The sequence below is a fragment of the Hemitrygon akajei genome, chromosome 30, assembly GCF_048418815.1.
Source record: "Hemitrygon akajei chromosome 30, sHemAka1.3, whole genome shotgun sequence".
Lineage (NCBI taxonomy): Eukaryota > Metazoa > Chordata > Chondrichthyes > Myliobatiformes > Dasyatidae > Hemitrygon > Hemitrygon akajei.
Window position 1 is genome coordinate 27,701,120 of NC_133153.1, and position 13,305 is coordinate 27,714,424.

The following is a 13,305-nucleotide window of genomic DNA, read 5'->3' on the forward strand; positions in this document are numbered from 1 at the left end:
AAGCCCGGAATGTTGAGGGTGTGTGGCACCCGCTCGTCCCACCAGCCACTCCTGCCCTGTGGCAGAGTCTGTGATTCCCACATTGGCCTCAGGACTCACATACCTGAAGCACAAGGGAGTCATCCTCGATCCCAAAAGACTGACCAAGAAGACAATTCAATGACCGATTGTTCTTAAGCAGAAATAACTTTTTTTAATCTTGACTTTGTACAACAAATGATTGCTTTTTAAACAGTGGTTAAAAATAAGCTGGCCCTGATCATGTTTCCCTGGTTACCACTATTAGCATGAAAAGCTCAAGGAATCAAATCAAAACAACAGTGTGAACAGAATGGTGGCCAAGTCAATGGCTCTCATAAAAGGCAGGATGTGACGATTAATGTTGGGGAGGCTAGCCATTCAGACTTTCTTTGTTCTGTTGAATCAGGGTAATTCCCGGTCAAGATGTCTTTGGCAGCTTTGTTTTTTTAAAATTTGTGTGGATTTACTCACGATCCCTGCTCCCAGCAGCTGCGGGAGGCCAAGAGGTTCAGGAATCCCAAGGGTGAGGAGATATTTCACTTCACTCCAGAGGTTCTCAGTTGTTACAGTGTGAGTGAGCAACAGTGCAAGTTGGGAAAGCTATCTTTCCATCAGTAATCAGCAGCTAGCAAAGAGATTAAATAAAAGCCTTTGGAAATCCTTCAGGCTGACTTCGGATTGGGAGGAGTTGTGGGTAGGGTTAAGGTGGAGATCTGTGTGGGTTGTAGCTGGTGAGGATTGGGGGTAGGGAGCAGTGAGAGGAGATGTGTATGGGGGGGGGGGGGTTGGGTGACGGGGCACTGTTTACTGATCATCTCCAGGATATCGGTTACGACTGCCTCTAACTTACTTCAGTCCAAGTGCTGTGGAAAAAAATGTCTCTACCTTCAGCCGCCCTTGATGAGAAACATTCTTGGGGCATTTCTAGTTGGACTTCCCAGCGAGCTTATGCAGGGCATTTCAATTTCCTTATATCTTCCAATTCTGTTTTGCGGACACTGGAGGAATTGCCTTTGTCTTGGATTCCCGTATTGCAATATCTCAGCCCCCCCACCCCCCTCACTACTGCTGTGCAGTGAAGGGTTAATGATTGCTTTGCTTCTTTTGTGTGGGTAAAGACTGGCCATCGGTCTGGCCCTGTGACCTTGGGAAAATCACTCATGCTGATTGTTACTGTGCAGGACAACAGCCTTTGAATGTTCGCCCCTCAATAGACTGGGCCCTTTTTTTTACGCTCTCACACTCTAGTGTGAATGTGTGCTGGCTCTAGCCTTGACTGGCTTTTCCTTAGCAGCTGTCAGTACAGAATACAGAACTCAACCGTATTGTGCGCTTCACGGCCTACTGACAGAAGTGTCAGGAAGCAGTCGGAGTCTATCCTCGCTATATTTCCCAGAGATATGTAAATAACATGGGTCTGTGAATGAAGTGGTCGCAAAGACTGCGGCTGTTTCAATTGAGATCATTCTAGTTTCAGAGGCTGATGAACCTCTTTAACTAGCAGTAACTAACGCTGAGCTTTTTGAGCTGTAAGTGTTGCTATGCATTCCGGTGCCAGCATGGAATGCCCACAATGCATCACAGAACAACAGAAGCAGTAACACCACCACCCAGGTCACGCCTTGCACTCACCGCTACCATCAGGAAGGAGGTGCAGAAGCCTGAAGGCGCACACTCAACAGTTCAGGAAAAGCTTCTTCCCCTCTGCCGTCAGATCTGTGAATGGGCACTGAACCCTTGAACACGACCTCACCTCTTTATATTTCATTTTTGCACTACTTATGTAATTTAACTATTTAATACATATGTTTACTGTAATTCACATTTTTTCTATTATTATGTATTGCATTGTACTACTGCAGCAAAGTCAACACATTCCACAACCTATGCCAGTGATACTAAACCTGATTCTGATTCTGAGAACAAGACAACAGCAGCCCTCCCAATAATTCCATCCAACCAGTTAAACACCCAGACAGGCCTCCAACTCCAGGGTTGGAGGTCTCGCTGGGTGTGTGATTAGGTGGGTGGGAGGGATGGGACAGGGGCTTGTTTTGCTGCTGTTGCTGTGCTGTTCTGTGAAACACCGTGGGCATGGTATGTTGGTGTTGGAATGCATGGCAACTATTGTGGGCTGCCCCCCAGCTCATCCTTGGGTAAACTGGCTGTGGACGCAAATAATATATTTCACTGTATGTTTCGATGTATATGCGATAAATAGATCTGAACTTGAGTCTGAATCTGCTGCAGCTTGGAGTTTCATTAGGTTCGGTGATGACGTGTCCAGTTGATAGGAGAGGCGAACATGAGGTTTTTACACCTTAAAGGTGCCATATTTGTGAAGCAGACAAGAAAATCCTCAAGGCCCAATCCCAAAACAAGTCTGAGATTATCTGCATACACAAATGGGGAGCTAAAGCCTGCTGGAGGTTCCCTTCACAAAACTGAGTGTCGCTGGCATTAAGTGAACCCTTAAACTAGACACCCTTCGTTCAGCTTCACTGTGCTGTGAGACTCATACGACTGTCCTCCTGATAAAAGGGAAGACATTCTTTTCTTGTGTTTGACCTACATCGCAGGATGGTTCAAGAGATATGTTTCAGCCGTCCACAGGCCTCTCCCTCGTAAAGAGAGGAAGCGGCTGGCTTCAGAAGGAATCTGCTGAGGTCATTCACTGATACAATATCTAGGTCAGGAGCAGTAAAGGAGGGGATTGACAATGGGTGTTAACAGACTCTCTTTGATCTGTTGTCCTGCTGGAGTTTATTAATCCCATCAGGATGAAGCACAATCAATGGGGAACTCCAGGAGCTCCAGGAAACTTTTGCACATGAGCAGACCTGTCTGTTTCAAAGTGAAATGCCTTTCATTTGAATGTAGATGCTGTGATTGAATTGCGGCAATGCGCACGTGTCTCCCATCCAGACAATGAAATGTTCACGTCTATTAAATTGGGTTGGAAGAGAGCCCTGTATTTCCCCTTCATGTTGGAGGAACTTTCCATTTGTGAACTAAAATGTTCTGACAACAATTCTCATTAATATTCAATGTCCTCTGAATAGCCATTTATTTTGCTTTAGTTCAGCAGTATTAAAAATGTTTAGGAACAAATCAAGATTTAATTTGCATTTATTAGTTAAAGCAGTAATTCAGTATTTTGTAAGGACATCTTTTAATCCCTTGAGGTTTACTAAGTCAAAATCTTCCTAATTATGTTGAGTTCTTTTCACATAAAAGGGCTTTGACAGTTGCCAAGTACATCCCAGAAATGGTTGCAGGAGTTCACCTGAGCCACTGACAAAGCTTCAGTAGAAAATTAGCAGGACCTTCATGGAAACTTAGCACACATTCATGGTAGCTGTAGCTTATATTGCATTGTGGGGTGGGAGTTAGGAGCATTTTGCATTTCCATGCATTTTACAGAGGAAACCCACGTGGTCACACGGAGAGTGTAAAAACTCCTTACATACAGCAGCAGGAATTGAACCTGGGTCACTGGTACTATAAAGCATGCTAACTACTACACTACCATGCTGCCCTGTCTTTGCACAGTGCTGTATGTCAGTATCAATAAAACTGATTCTGATTCTGAAGTTTGGGACCTTAGAATGACTAGTCTTAGAATCTAGTTTAATTTAGTGCAAAATTAATTAAGTTATTGGTCTTAAAATAATGAGTTTGGATCTAAATGACAGATGGAGTACCTCGCTGGAGGAACTCCGCAGGCCGGGCAGCATCCTGTTGGAGTACCTGTTGGAATCATACTTCACTGTTCGAAATATGAGATATGGTTAGGAGTCTTCAGTAACCAGTTGAAAACATTAGAATAGCTACCTGGAATCCTAGATAGCCAACTGGAATCTTACAATGAACAGTTGGAGTCTTAAGAAACGACTTAGAATTTTTAAAATAACCAGTTGAGATTTTAAATAGCTGCTTAGAATGTTGGAATACACAAGTAGAGTTTTACATTTAGCAGATGGAAAGCTTACAGCTTCTCTGGTTAGGTTGGCTTGTGGATTGAGCAACAGCAGAACAAGACCTGTCTCATAGGCTCTTGATGGCACTTGATAGAGTCCACATCTACAAGAGGCACTGCCACAAAAAAAGCAGCGTCCATCATCAAGGACCCCCCACCATCCAGGCCATGCTCTCTTCTCACTGCTGCCATCAGGAAGGAGGTACAGGAGCCTCAGCTCCCACACCACCAGGTTGCAGGGAGAGCACAGAATTTCCCCTTCTATTGCTGAATGGCCCATCCATGCTCACTCCAGAAGACCACTCACGAGTAATTATCACGGGGGTAGGAGACCCACCATTACGAGGTACATCAGTGGGAGACGAGAAAACTTAAAAGAAGGAATTGGAAAAGAAATAGAGGACTCCTGTGCACCTTTTACATTGAGATTCCTTTGGCTTCCTTTCTCCCTTTTCCCAGCACGCTCACGATAAATGGGATCTCCCCGGAGGACGAAGCGATCTACCAGTGCATTGCTGAAAACGATGCCGGCTCGACACAGGCAAGTGCACGATTAACGGTCCTCTGGGCAGAGGGGCTTCCTGGACCCCCTCGGGATGTGAAGACCATGGCTCTCTCAGCAACAGCCATTCAAGTGTCCTGGAGCGAGCCCTTGGAGAATACCAGAGACATTATCGGTTACGTCCTACACATCAGGAAGACTGCAGGTAGGAGAATGACTGCCTCCTCTCCCGCTGCCAAGATATTCAGATCACTGTGCTTATATAAATATAGTACTGGATAAGGTGCTTTTGGGAAAAATCACACCTGTAATAGCTCTGGGGCAAGAAGTTGAAAATTGTACCACAAGAGCTTCCCAAGCCACTCATATCAGTGTGTAATATCCACAGAGATCACTCAAAACACCCAGAATCAAATACTGAGTTTAGCCCGAAGATGCTGCCCCAGGGTAGATATGAAGGCATTTTTATTAGGGAGAAGGTATCATTGTCTCTCTGCCCTTAAAATTATTTGCTCTTATAAATCTAGAATTGTCTGAGCGTCGCAATAATTTTTTCCCTGCTCTGGAGCACGTTTAGAATGAAACCCGTTCCTGTGCAGCCCTTACTCGAGAGAGATTAGTGCTCTGGTACAAAATTATAGTTGCTATCGTATTATAAGTGATAAGGAAACATATTCATCCAGAAAAGTTCTTAGAATCAGAGGTTTGTTATCACTGACATGCAGTATGCAGTGAAATGTGTTGTTTTAAGGCGGCAGTACAGTGAAGTACATAAAGGTCGCTATGCATTGCAATAAGGATATAAATAGTGCAAAAAGAGAGGAATATAGTGAGGTGGTGTCATGGGTTTCATGAACCTTTCAGAAATTTGATGGCCAAGGGGATGAAATCGTTTCTAAAACATTGGATGTGCATCTTCAGATTCCTGTATGTTCCTGATGGGGGAGATGAATGAGAAGGGGGCATGTCCTGGATGGTGAGGGCCCTTCGTGATGGATGCTGCCTTCCTGAGTTACCATCCTTTCAGGACGTTGCCTCACTATTTTCGATTTCTTCTTAGTACTTGTATGCACAGGTATAATGGAAATCTTACTTGCAGGAGCATCACAGGCATATAGCGTCAAATAAGAAACATTCACAAGAGAAAGCATAAATTGCTCACTATTTTTACAAGAAAGCAAGACAAAAGCACAAAGTCCATCATCCTTCACCATCCCCTCACCTCCAGTCCATGCTTGGTCTGGCTTTGTGTGACACCAGTGCCAACTCTATGTCATTGACATTCTAAATTGGCCCAGTAAATTTAATTGCTGTAAAGTACTTAGAGACTTGGGAAGAGAGCTCGCCATTTTGCAAAAGGAGTTATTGGAGAGTGATCGGTAATTGTGATTGTCACATTGTGTGAATGAACTTGTCCTGGCCCAACACGTAATTCAATTACAAAGAATGCATGCCATCTCTGCTGCTTCCTCAGGAGTTTGTGAAGATTGGGCATGACGCCTGAATGGTGGCGTCCGTCGGTCTCGAGAGACCATGGATCTGCGCCTGGAGCTTCCAGGGTGCAGGCCTGGGCAGGGTTGTATGGGAGACTGGCAGTTGCCCAAGCTGCAGGCTTTCCCCTCTCCACGCCACCGATGTTGTCCAAGGGAAGGGCACTAGGACCCAAACAGCTTGGCACCGGTGTTGTCGCAGAGCAATGTGTTGTTAATTGCCTTGCTCAAGGACACAAACACGCTGCCTCAGCTGAGGCTCGAACCAGTGACCTTCAGGTTACTAGTCTGATGCCTTACCCACTAGGCCACGCGCCGACACATGACGGGCATGACGCCTAAAACCTTGACAAACTTCTATATACGTGTGGTGGAGAGTATATTGACTGGCTGAATGTCAGCCTGGTATGGATATGCCATTACTCTTGAATGGAAAATCCTAATATAAGTAGTGGATATAGCCCAGTCCATCACAGGTAAAACCAACCCCGCCATTGGGTATATTAAAGCATTGTCGCAGGAAAGCAGCATCCATCATCTGGGACTCCCACCACCCAAGATAGGCTCTCTTCTCGCTGCTGCCATCAGGAAAGAGGTGCAGGAGCTTCAGGACTCACACCGCCAGGTTCAGGACAGTTATTACCCCTCAGCCATTAGGCTCTTGAACCAGAGGGGATACCTTCACTAGCCCCATCATTGAACTGTTCCCACAACCCATAGACTTACTTTCAAAGACTCTTCATCTCATGTTCTCGATTATTTTTTGCTAATTCATTTATTATAACGATTAATATCTTTTTGTATTTACACAGTTTGTTGTCTTTTGCACACTAGTTGAACACCCAAGTTGATATGATCTTTCTTGATTATGGATTTATTGAGTTGCCAGTAAGAAGATGAATCTCGGTATTGTATATGTTGACATACATGTACTATAATAATAAATTTATTTTGAACTTTGATTAAAAAAGTATGGGTCTTTCTCAGCTTAGAAACACCTGATTTAAGTGCAAACATAGGACCATTGACCATGAGACTTAGGAGACATTTAGCCCATTGAGTCCTCTCCACCATTCCATGATGGCTGCTTTATAACCCCTCTCAACTCTCCTGCCTTGTCCCTGTAACCTTTGACATCATTACTAATGGAGAATCCATCAACCTCTGCTTCAAACAATAACTTGGACTCCACAACCATGTGTGGTGATGAATTCCACCCTCTGACCAAAGAAATTCCCCATCTTTGTTCTAAAGGGATATCTTTGTATTCTGAAGCTGTGCCCTCTGGTCCTAGACTCCCCCACTATTGGAAACATCCTTTCCACATGAACTCTATCTAGGCCTTTCAACATTCGATAGGTTTCAGTGAGATTCCCCCACCCCTTCACACTTTAACCCTTCCATTACCAGGATCATTTGTGTGAACCTCCTCTGGACCTTATTATCATTTGGGGGGACCAGCGGCATGGATTTACCGATTGCAGGCATCCTGTACCAGGGAACTGAGCCCACACCAACATTTCCAATTTGTGAACTGCTCAGGTTTCGAAAGGTTCGTGAGGATGGAACCCTACTGTAAGCGGGGAATGACCCTGATCCGTCCCTGCTACGGGATTCTCCAGGATTTGCCTCATCTTCTCTTGCTTTCACAGATCCAGTGGAGATGGAGTACCAGGAGGCTGTGAGTAAAAGCACCCTGCAGCAAGTAGTGACTGACCTTGAGTCATCCACCAGCTACACTTTCTACATAAAGGCTTATACCTCGCGAGGAGCCAGCAAACCCTCTGAGCCCGCGGTCAGGAGTACACTGGGTGAAGGTAAGAAGCATGCGAATTGTGGAGCAGAGAGAATGTGTTACTTCTGATATACAAGTTATAGATGACTGGATATTGTACAGACAGAGAGTGATACAACACAGAAACAGGACATTCAGCCCATCTAGACCATGCTATCCTGGTCTTCTGCCTAGTCCCATCTGCCAGCATCCAGATCATAGCCCTCAATACCTCTCTCATCTGTGTTCCTATCAAAGTGGAACTCATATCCGCCACTTCCACTGGCAGCTTGTTCCACACATGTACCACCCTCTGCATGTACAAACCGTTTGTAGATGCCCCTCATCTCCTTAAATATTTCACTTTTCACTATAAACCTCTAGTTCTAGTCTTACGCAACCTGGGGCGAAAAGAGATTGCGAGCATTCACCCAGTCTATATCCTCACAATTTTGTACACTTCTGTCAAATCTCTCCTCATTCTTCTGTGTTCCAGTGAGTAACATCCTGGCCTGTTCAACCTTTCCCTATAATTCAGGTGCTGAAGTCCCAGCAGCATTTGTGTAAAAATTTCTCTGCACCCTTTCAGGTTTATTGATACCTTTGTGGCTGTAACAGCCCTCGCACTTAAGCTGTTCCCAACATGCTGTGCAGTGTTTCAGAATATTGACTGAGCAACATTGAAGAAGTGATGATATATTTCTAAGTCTGCAATGCATTTGGCTTGGAGGGAAAATTGGAGAGGTGCTGCTACCATGTTCCCCACTGCTGTGCTATCCCACTGGCTGTCAACGTGGGTGGTGCTGATGAGGACACCGTGGAGTGTTACTTCACTGGAGTTATCCAATGTGTCATAGCTTAGAGGTATTCGATACCAGAACTATAATAGCAGCAAATATTCCACCGGAGGTTCGAGGAGTATCTGTGGGGGGGAAAGGAACCGTCAACATTATGGGTCAAACTCTGCATCAGATAGCCAGAACAACACACAGAATGCTGGATGAACTCGGCAGGTCAGGCAACAACTATGGAAGGGAATAAACAGTCGATGTTTCGGGCTGAGACCCTTCATCAGAATCAAACGACTCTTGTCTCTGGGATTATTTCTGGATGGTACCAGAATGAAATGATTTCAAGATTATGATTACCGTTGCTGCTGATTGAAGCAAAGGAGAATAGATGAAGTGTTAGACCAGGTGTTGCACATCAAGGAACACATTGGCCACAGTCAGAATCAAACCCTATTGCTTTAGTAACTACACTAGAAAACTTCAGAACCTTTTACACTGAGGATAGACTTGAACTTTATGGAGTTGTTGAACTCAGAAAGAAGTTTCTGTACGGAAACGAAAGCAATAAATTTTTAGGGTGGCTTTCAACAGTACCTTGAAATAGGTTGAAGACTCCACCCAATCAGGCTCTCCTTGGATGCTGTCATGTCTTGCTTGAACCTCCTTACATCTGTGACTGTCAACAAAGCCCTCAATTCCACTTACCCTCCTATGCATACCAGAACCATCTTAGTTGCTCCTATAATATTTATGGTAGTGATTTCCATATCGTTATGTAAGGAAGGGGCTTCTGAATTCCCTAATTTAGTGGTAACTACCCCAGAATAAACTGGAATTATGTACACTAGATATTTAATTATCACTATTCTCTTATACAGTAAAACTTGGAGTTCATGAACAAAGAAAGGTGTCTGCATATAGGACTCACATATTAGCAATAATTGTCACAGTTCTGGGTTCAGAGGTAGCAGATGGAGTTCAACCCAGATAAGTGTGAGGTGGTTCATTTTGGTAGGTCAAATATGATGACAGAATATAGTATTAATGGTAAGACTCTTGGCAGTGTGGAGGATCAGAGTCCATAGGACGTTCAAAGCAGCTGCGCAGGTTGACTTTGTGGTTAAGAGGGTGTGTGGTGTATTGGCCTGCATCAATCATGGAACTGAATTTAGGAGCCGAGAGGTAATGTTGCAGCTATATAGGACCCTGGTCAGACCCCTCTTGGAGTACTGTGCTCAGTTCTGGTCGCCTCACTACAGGAAGGATGTGGAAGCCATAGAAAGGGTGCAGAGGAGATTTGCAAGGATGTTGCCTGGATTGGGGAGCATGTCTTATGAAAACAGGTTGAGTGAACACCACCTTTTCTCAGAGGAGAAAAGGATGAGAGGTGACCTGATAGAGGTGTATAAGTTGATGAGAGGCATTGATCATGTGAATAGTCAGAGGCTTTTTCCAAGGGCTGAAATGGTTGCCACAAGAGGACACAGGTTTAAGGTGCTGGGGAGTAGGTACAGAGGAGATGTCAGGGGTATGTTTTTTATTCAGAGAGTGGTGAGTGCGTGGAATGGGCTGCCAGCAATGGTGGTGGAGGCGGATATGATAGGGTCTGTTAAGAGAGTGGTGGATAGGTACATGGAGCTTAAAAAAATAGAGGGCTATGGGTAAGCCTAGTAATTTCTAAGGTAGGGACATGTTCGGCACAACTTTGTGGGCCAAAGGGCCTGTATTGTGCTGTGGGTTTTCTGTGTTTCTGAATTAACTACCTGTCATGATGAAAAGTTGTACTTTAGCAGTAGCTCTCCTAGCAGTAAGTGGATGATTCCAGGATACAGTAAGAGCTCAGGAACTGCTTGGCAATAGGCCAAAGGTAGGTATCGCCTTTGAGTAGCCTTCATGATGTCATATCCTGTTCCTGTCTTTGTGTTTCAGTACCGGCTGTGCCAGCTCTTTTCATTAAGGTCCTGAACAGCACGGCTATTCAGGCAGCCTGGGAATCCAGCATCAAGCTCGGTCAGCATGAAGGGTTCAAGCTATACTACCGTCGGATTCACGGGGCGCACTTCACCGGGCCCGTGCTGCTTCCCCGCAATGTGACGTCGTACAACATTACACAGCTGGGTAAGCCGGATAGTGTGACCACGCAGCTCCAGCTGTGTGTCAAAGAGATGGGTTCCCCCCTGACTTTGTTGGAAAATCATTTGAATGATGACTGGCCCCTGACGATTCATTTGACTGTAGCAACCGAGTGAAAGCCTTGTGCGAGCTCCTAACCAAACCCATTCTGACATCTCAGTCCATGGCTTCCTCTTGTGTCGCGATGAGGCCACCCTCCGAGTGGAGAAGCAACACCTTATATTCACTCTGCCTCCTCCTCCAGCTGCCTATCACCTCTCTCATGATTCTGCCGCCTTCTACTACACAGTGCTTTCCCCTTACATTCCTTCTTCACCTTTCCTGCCTATCCCCTCCCTGCTTCCCCTCCCTCACCCCTTGATCTTTCCCCTCACTGGTTTTTCACCTGGCACCTACCAGCTTTCTCCTTCCCACCCTCCCCCCACCTTCTTTATAGTGCCCCGCCCCCTCCCTTTTCAGTCCTGACGAAGGGTCTTGGCCCGAAACGTTGACTGCTCGTTTCCGTGGATGCTGTCCGACCTGCTAAATTCCTCCAGCGTGTTGTATGTCTTGCTTTGACCCCAGCATCTGCAGTGTACTTTGTGTTAACCTTATATTCCATCTGGGTAGTCTCCAAACTGATGGCGTGAATATTGATTTCTCCTTCCAGAAAAATATTTATCTCCCCCTCTCTTCTATTTCTATTCCCTGCTTTGGCCTCTTACCTCTTCTCATCTGCCTGTCACCTTTCCCTGGTGCCCCTCCCCCTTCCCTTTCTCCTATAGTTCACTCGTCTCTCCTATTAGATTCCTTCCTAGCGATCCTGTTTCCTATCCACCCTCCCCCCCCCACCTTTTTATTCTGGTGACTTTCCCCTGCCTTTCCAGTCCTAAAGAAGGGGTTTGGCCCGGATCGTCGACTCCTTGTTCATTTCCACGGATGCTGCCTGACCTGCTGAGTTCCTTCAGCATTTTGTGTGGGTTGCTTTTGATTTCCAGCATCTGCAGAAACTTGTGTTTATGAATGTCTTTGTCAATTCTGTAATCCTTGTAGGAAGATGTTCTGTAGGAAGTAAAATTATCAGTATAGTGTGAGAACCATAGTCCAACCATAGTTTTTTGATCTCGGTCTCCTCCAAGAATAAATATACTCTCAGAAACAGTTGTAGGTGACTATATTACTCGGGCTCTACATTATTACAAACCAAACAACTTGAGGATTTGATAACTGTTAGCCCATGTATATACACTGTAAACCAGGATTTGTACATTTTTGCAATTATAAAACACACCTGAAGAATTAATTAATTAATTTTCACATTACTAAAGCCCTGTCGCCAATATATTTTGTGATATCAAACGTGCATTTTGCTTTAAGAATGTAGCTTTTATAATATGGGTATTGTAGGTAGGATTCAGTTCTATTGCACTTGTTCATAGACGTGTAATATATAATAATCCATGTAAATTTTATGAATTTCCAGTCACTTCAGTGACATAACTGTAAATTCAGAAAATGAAACTAAGATTATCAAAATCTCAGATGGGTGGGCAGGGAGCTAGCTTTGATTATGCAGTCATTACTGATTGCTGTTAGAAAACTGGAAAGCTGAAATTTATTTTTAAATGACTGAAATCATTTGAATTTGCTGGTGATTTTGTTAAATATTTGAAAGGAATGCTGAACTGAAGCAAAAATGTAAATGAAACATTTGCAAATACCATGGGATGTGAGCGGATGTTAGTGCTCTAGTTGGAGAATGTTAATTGTAAACTGATTGTCTTTTACACCAGATCCAAAGATTGCCTACGAAGTGAAGCTTCTAGCTTTCAATCGCCATGGAGATGGGAATTCCACGGTGCGCTTTGTGGCTCTGCGAGATGCTGCTGAAAGATCTGGTGAGCAAAAAGAGTTAGGAGGGGCACTGCAGGAATTTGCACCAAGATGTGTACAGTAGGTCCTACATTTGGTCGGTCTTAGGCCTGACATTGAATTAGTCTGTGTTGAATGTGTTGGTGCCAGTGTTAAAGACCAGGAGTTGAAGTTGGAGGCTGGACCTTCACGCAAACCACTCAAACATGCCTCTCCTCCGCTGACTACACCTACGCTTCCCGTTGACTTAGGAAAGTAGCCAGTGTAATCACAGACGCCTCCTATCCCACTCCTTCTATCTTCTCCCACTTCCTCTGGGCAGAAGATACAAAATCTTCAGAACACCTACCACCAGGCTCAAGGATAGGTTTGACCCCGCTATTACCTGGCTTTTGAACGGACTTCTTATATGCTAAAAAGTGAATTCTTGATCTTCCAATCTCTTTTATCTTGGCCCTTGAACTTCATCTCTCTTCCTGTACTTTCTTTGTAACTCTTAACACGATATCCTGCATTCAATTTTCCTTTTTTATAACCTCAAGGTACTGATTGTCCATCTGGATGGCCTGTAAACAAAAGCTTTTCACTGTATATTAGCAGATGTGGTATTAATAAACCTATTCCAATTCCTGTTCCAGGCTGACAGTCTGGGCAGTTTTGAGGGGTTTCTAATTGAATCGAGGTCTGTCGTCGTCAAGGAGTGACTCTGGATTAGTAGAGGTCTAGAGTCACTCCTTGACGAGGTACCACAGTGCAGAGCTACT

The 13,305-nt window shown here is 44.6% G+C and overlaps 2 protein-coding genes across 3 annotated transcripts in view; one reads left to right on the forward strand and one right to left on the reverse strand.

Annotated features, from left to right (window-relative positions):
- igdcc3 (immunoglobulin superfamily, DCC subclass, member 3) overlaps positions 1-13,305 on the forward strand; it is a 191,934-nt gene that overhangs the window by 165,943 nt on the left and 12,686 nt on the right. For both annotated transcript variants that reach the window (XM_073033203.1, XM_073033204.1), the window contains 4 exons: positions 4,460-4,707; positions 7,645-7,809; positions 10,487-10,675; positions 12,463-12,567. In XM_073033203.1, the coding sequence (XP_072889304.1) occupies positions 4,460-4,707; positions 7,645-7,809; positions 10,487-10,675; positions 12,463-12,567 (707 nt within the window). The remainder of the gene's footprint in view (positions 1-4,459; positions 4,708-7,644; positions 7,810-10,486; positions 10,676-12,462; positions 12,568-13,305) is intronic.
- The window catches only part of LOC140718907 (serine/threonine-protein kinase Nek8-like), a 168,264-nt gene that overhangs the window by 17,865 nt on the left and 137,094 nt on the right, over positions 1-13,305 (reverse strand). The window lies entirely within an intron of this gene.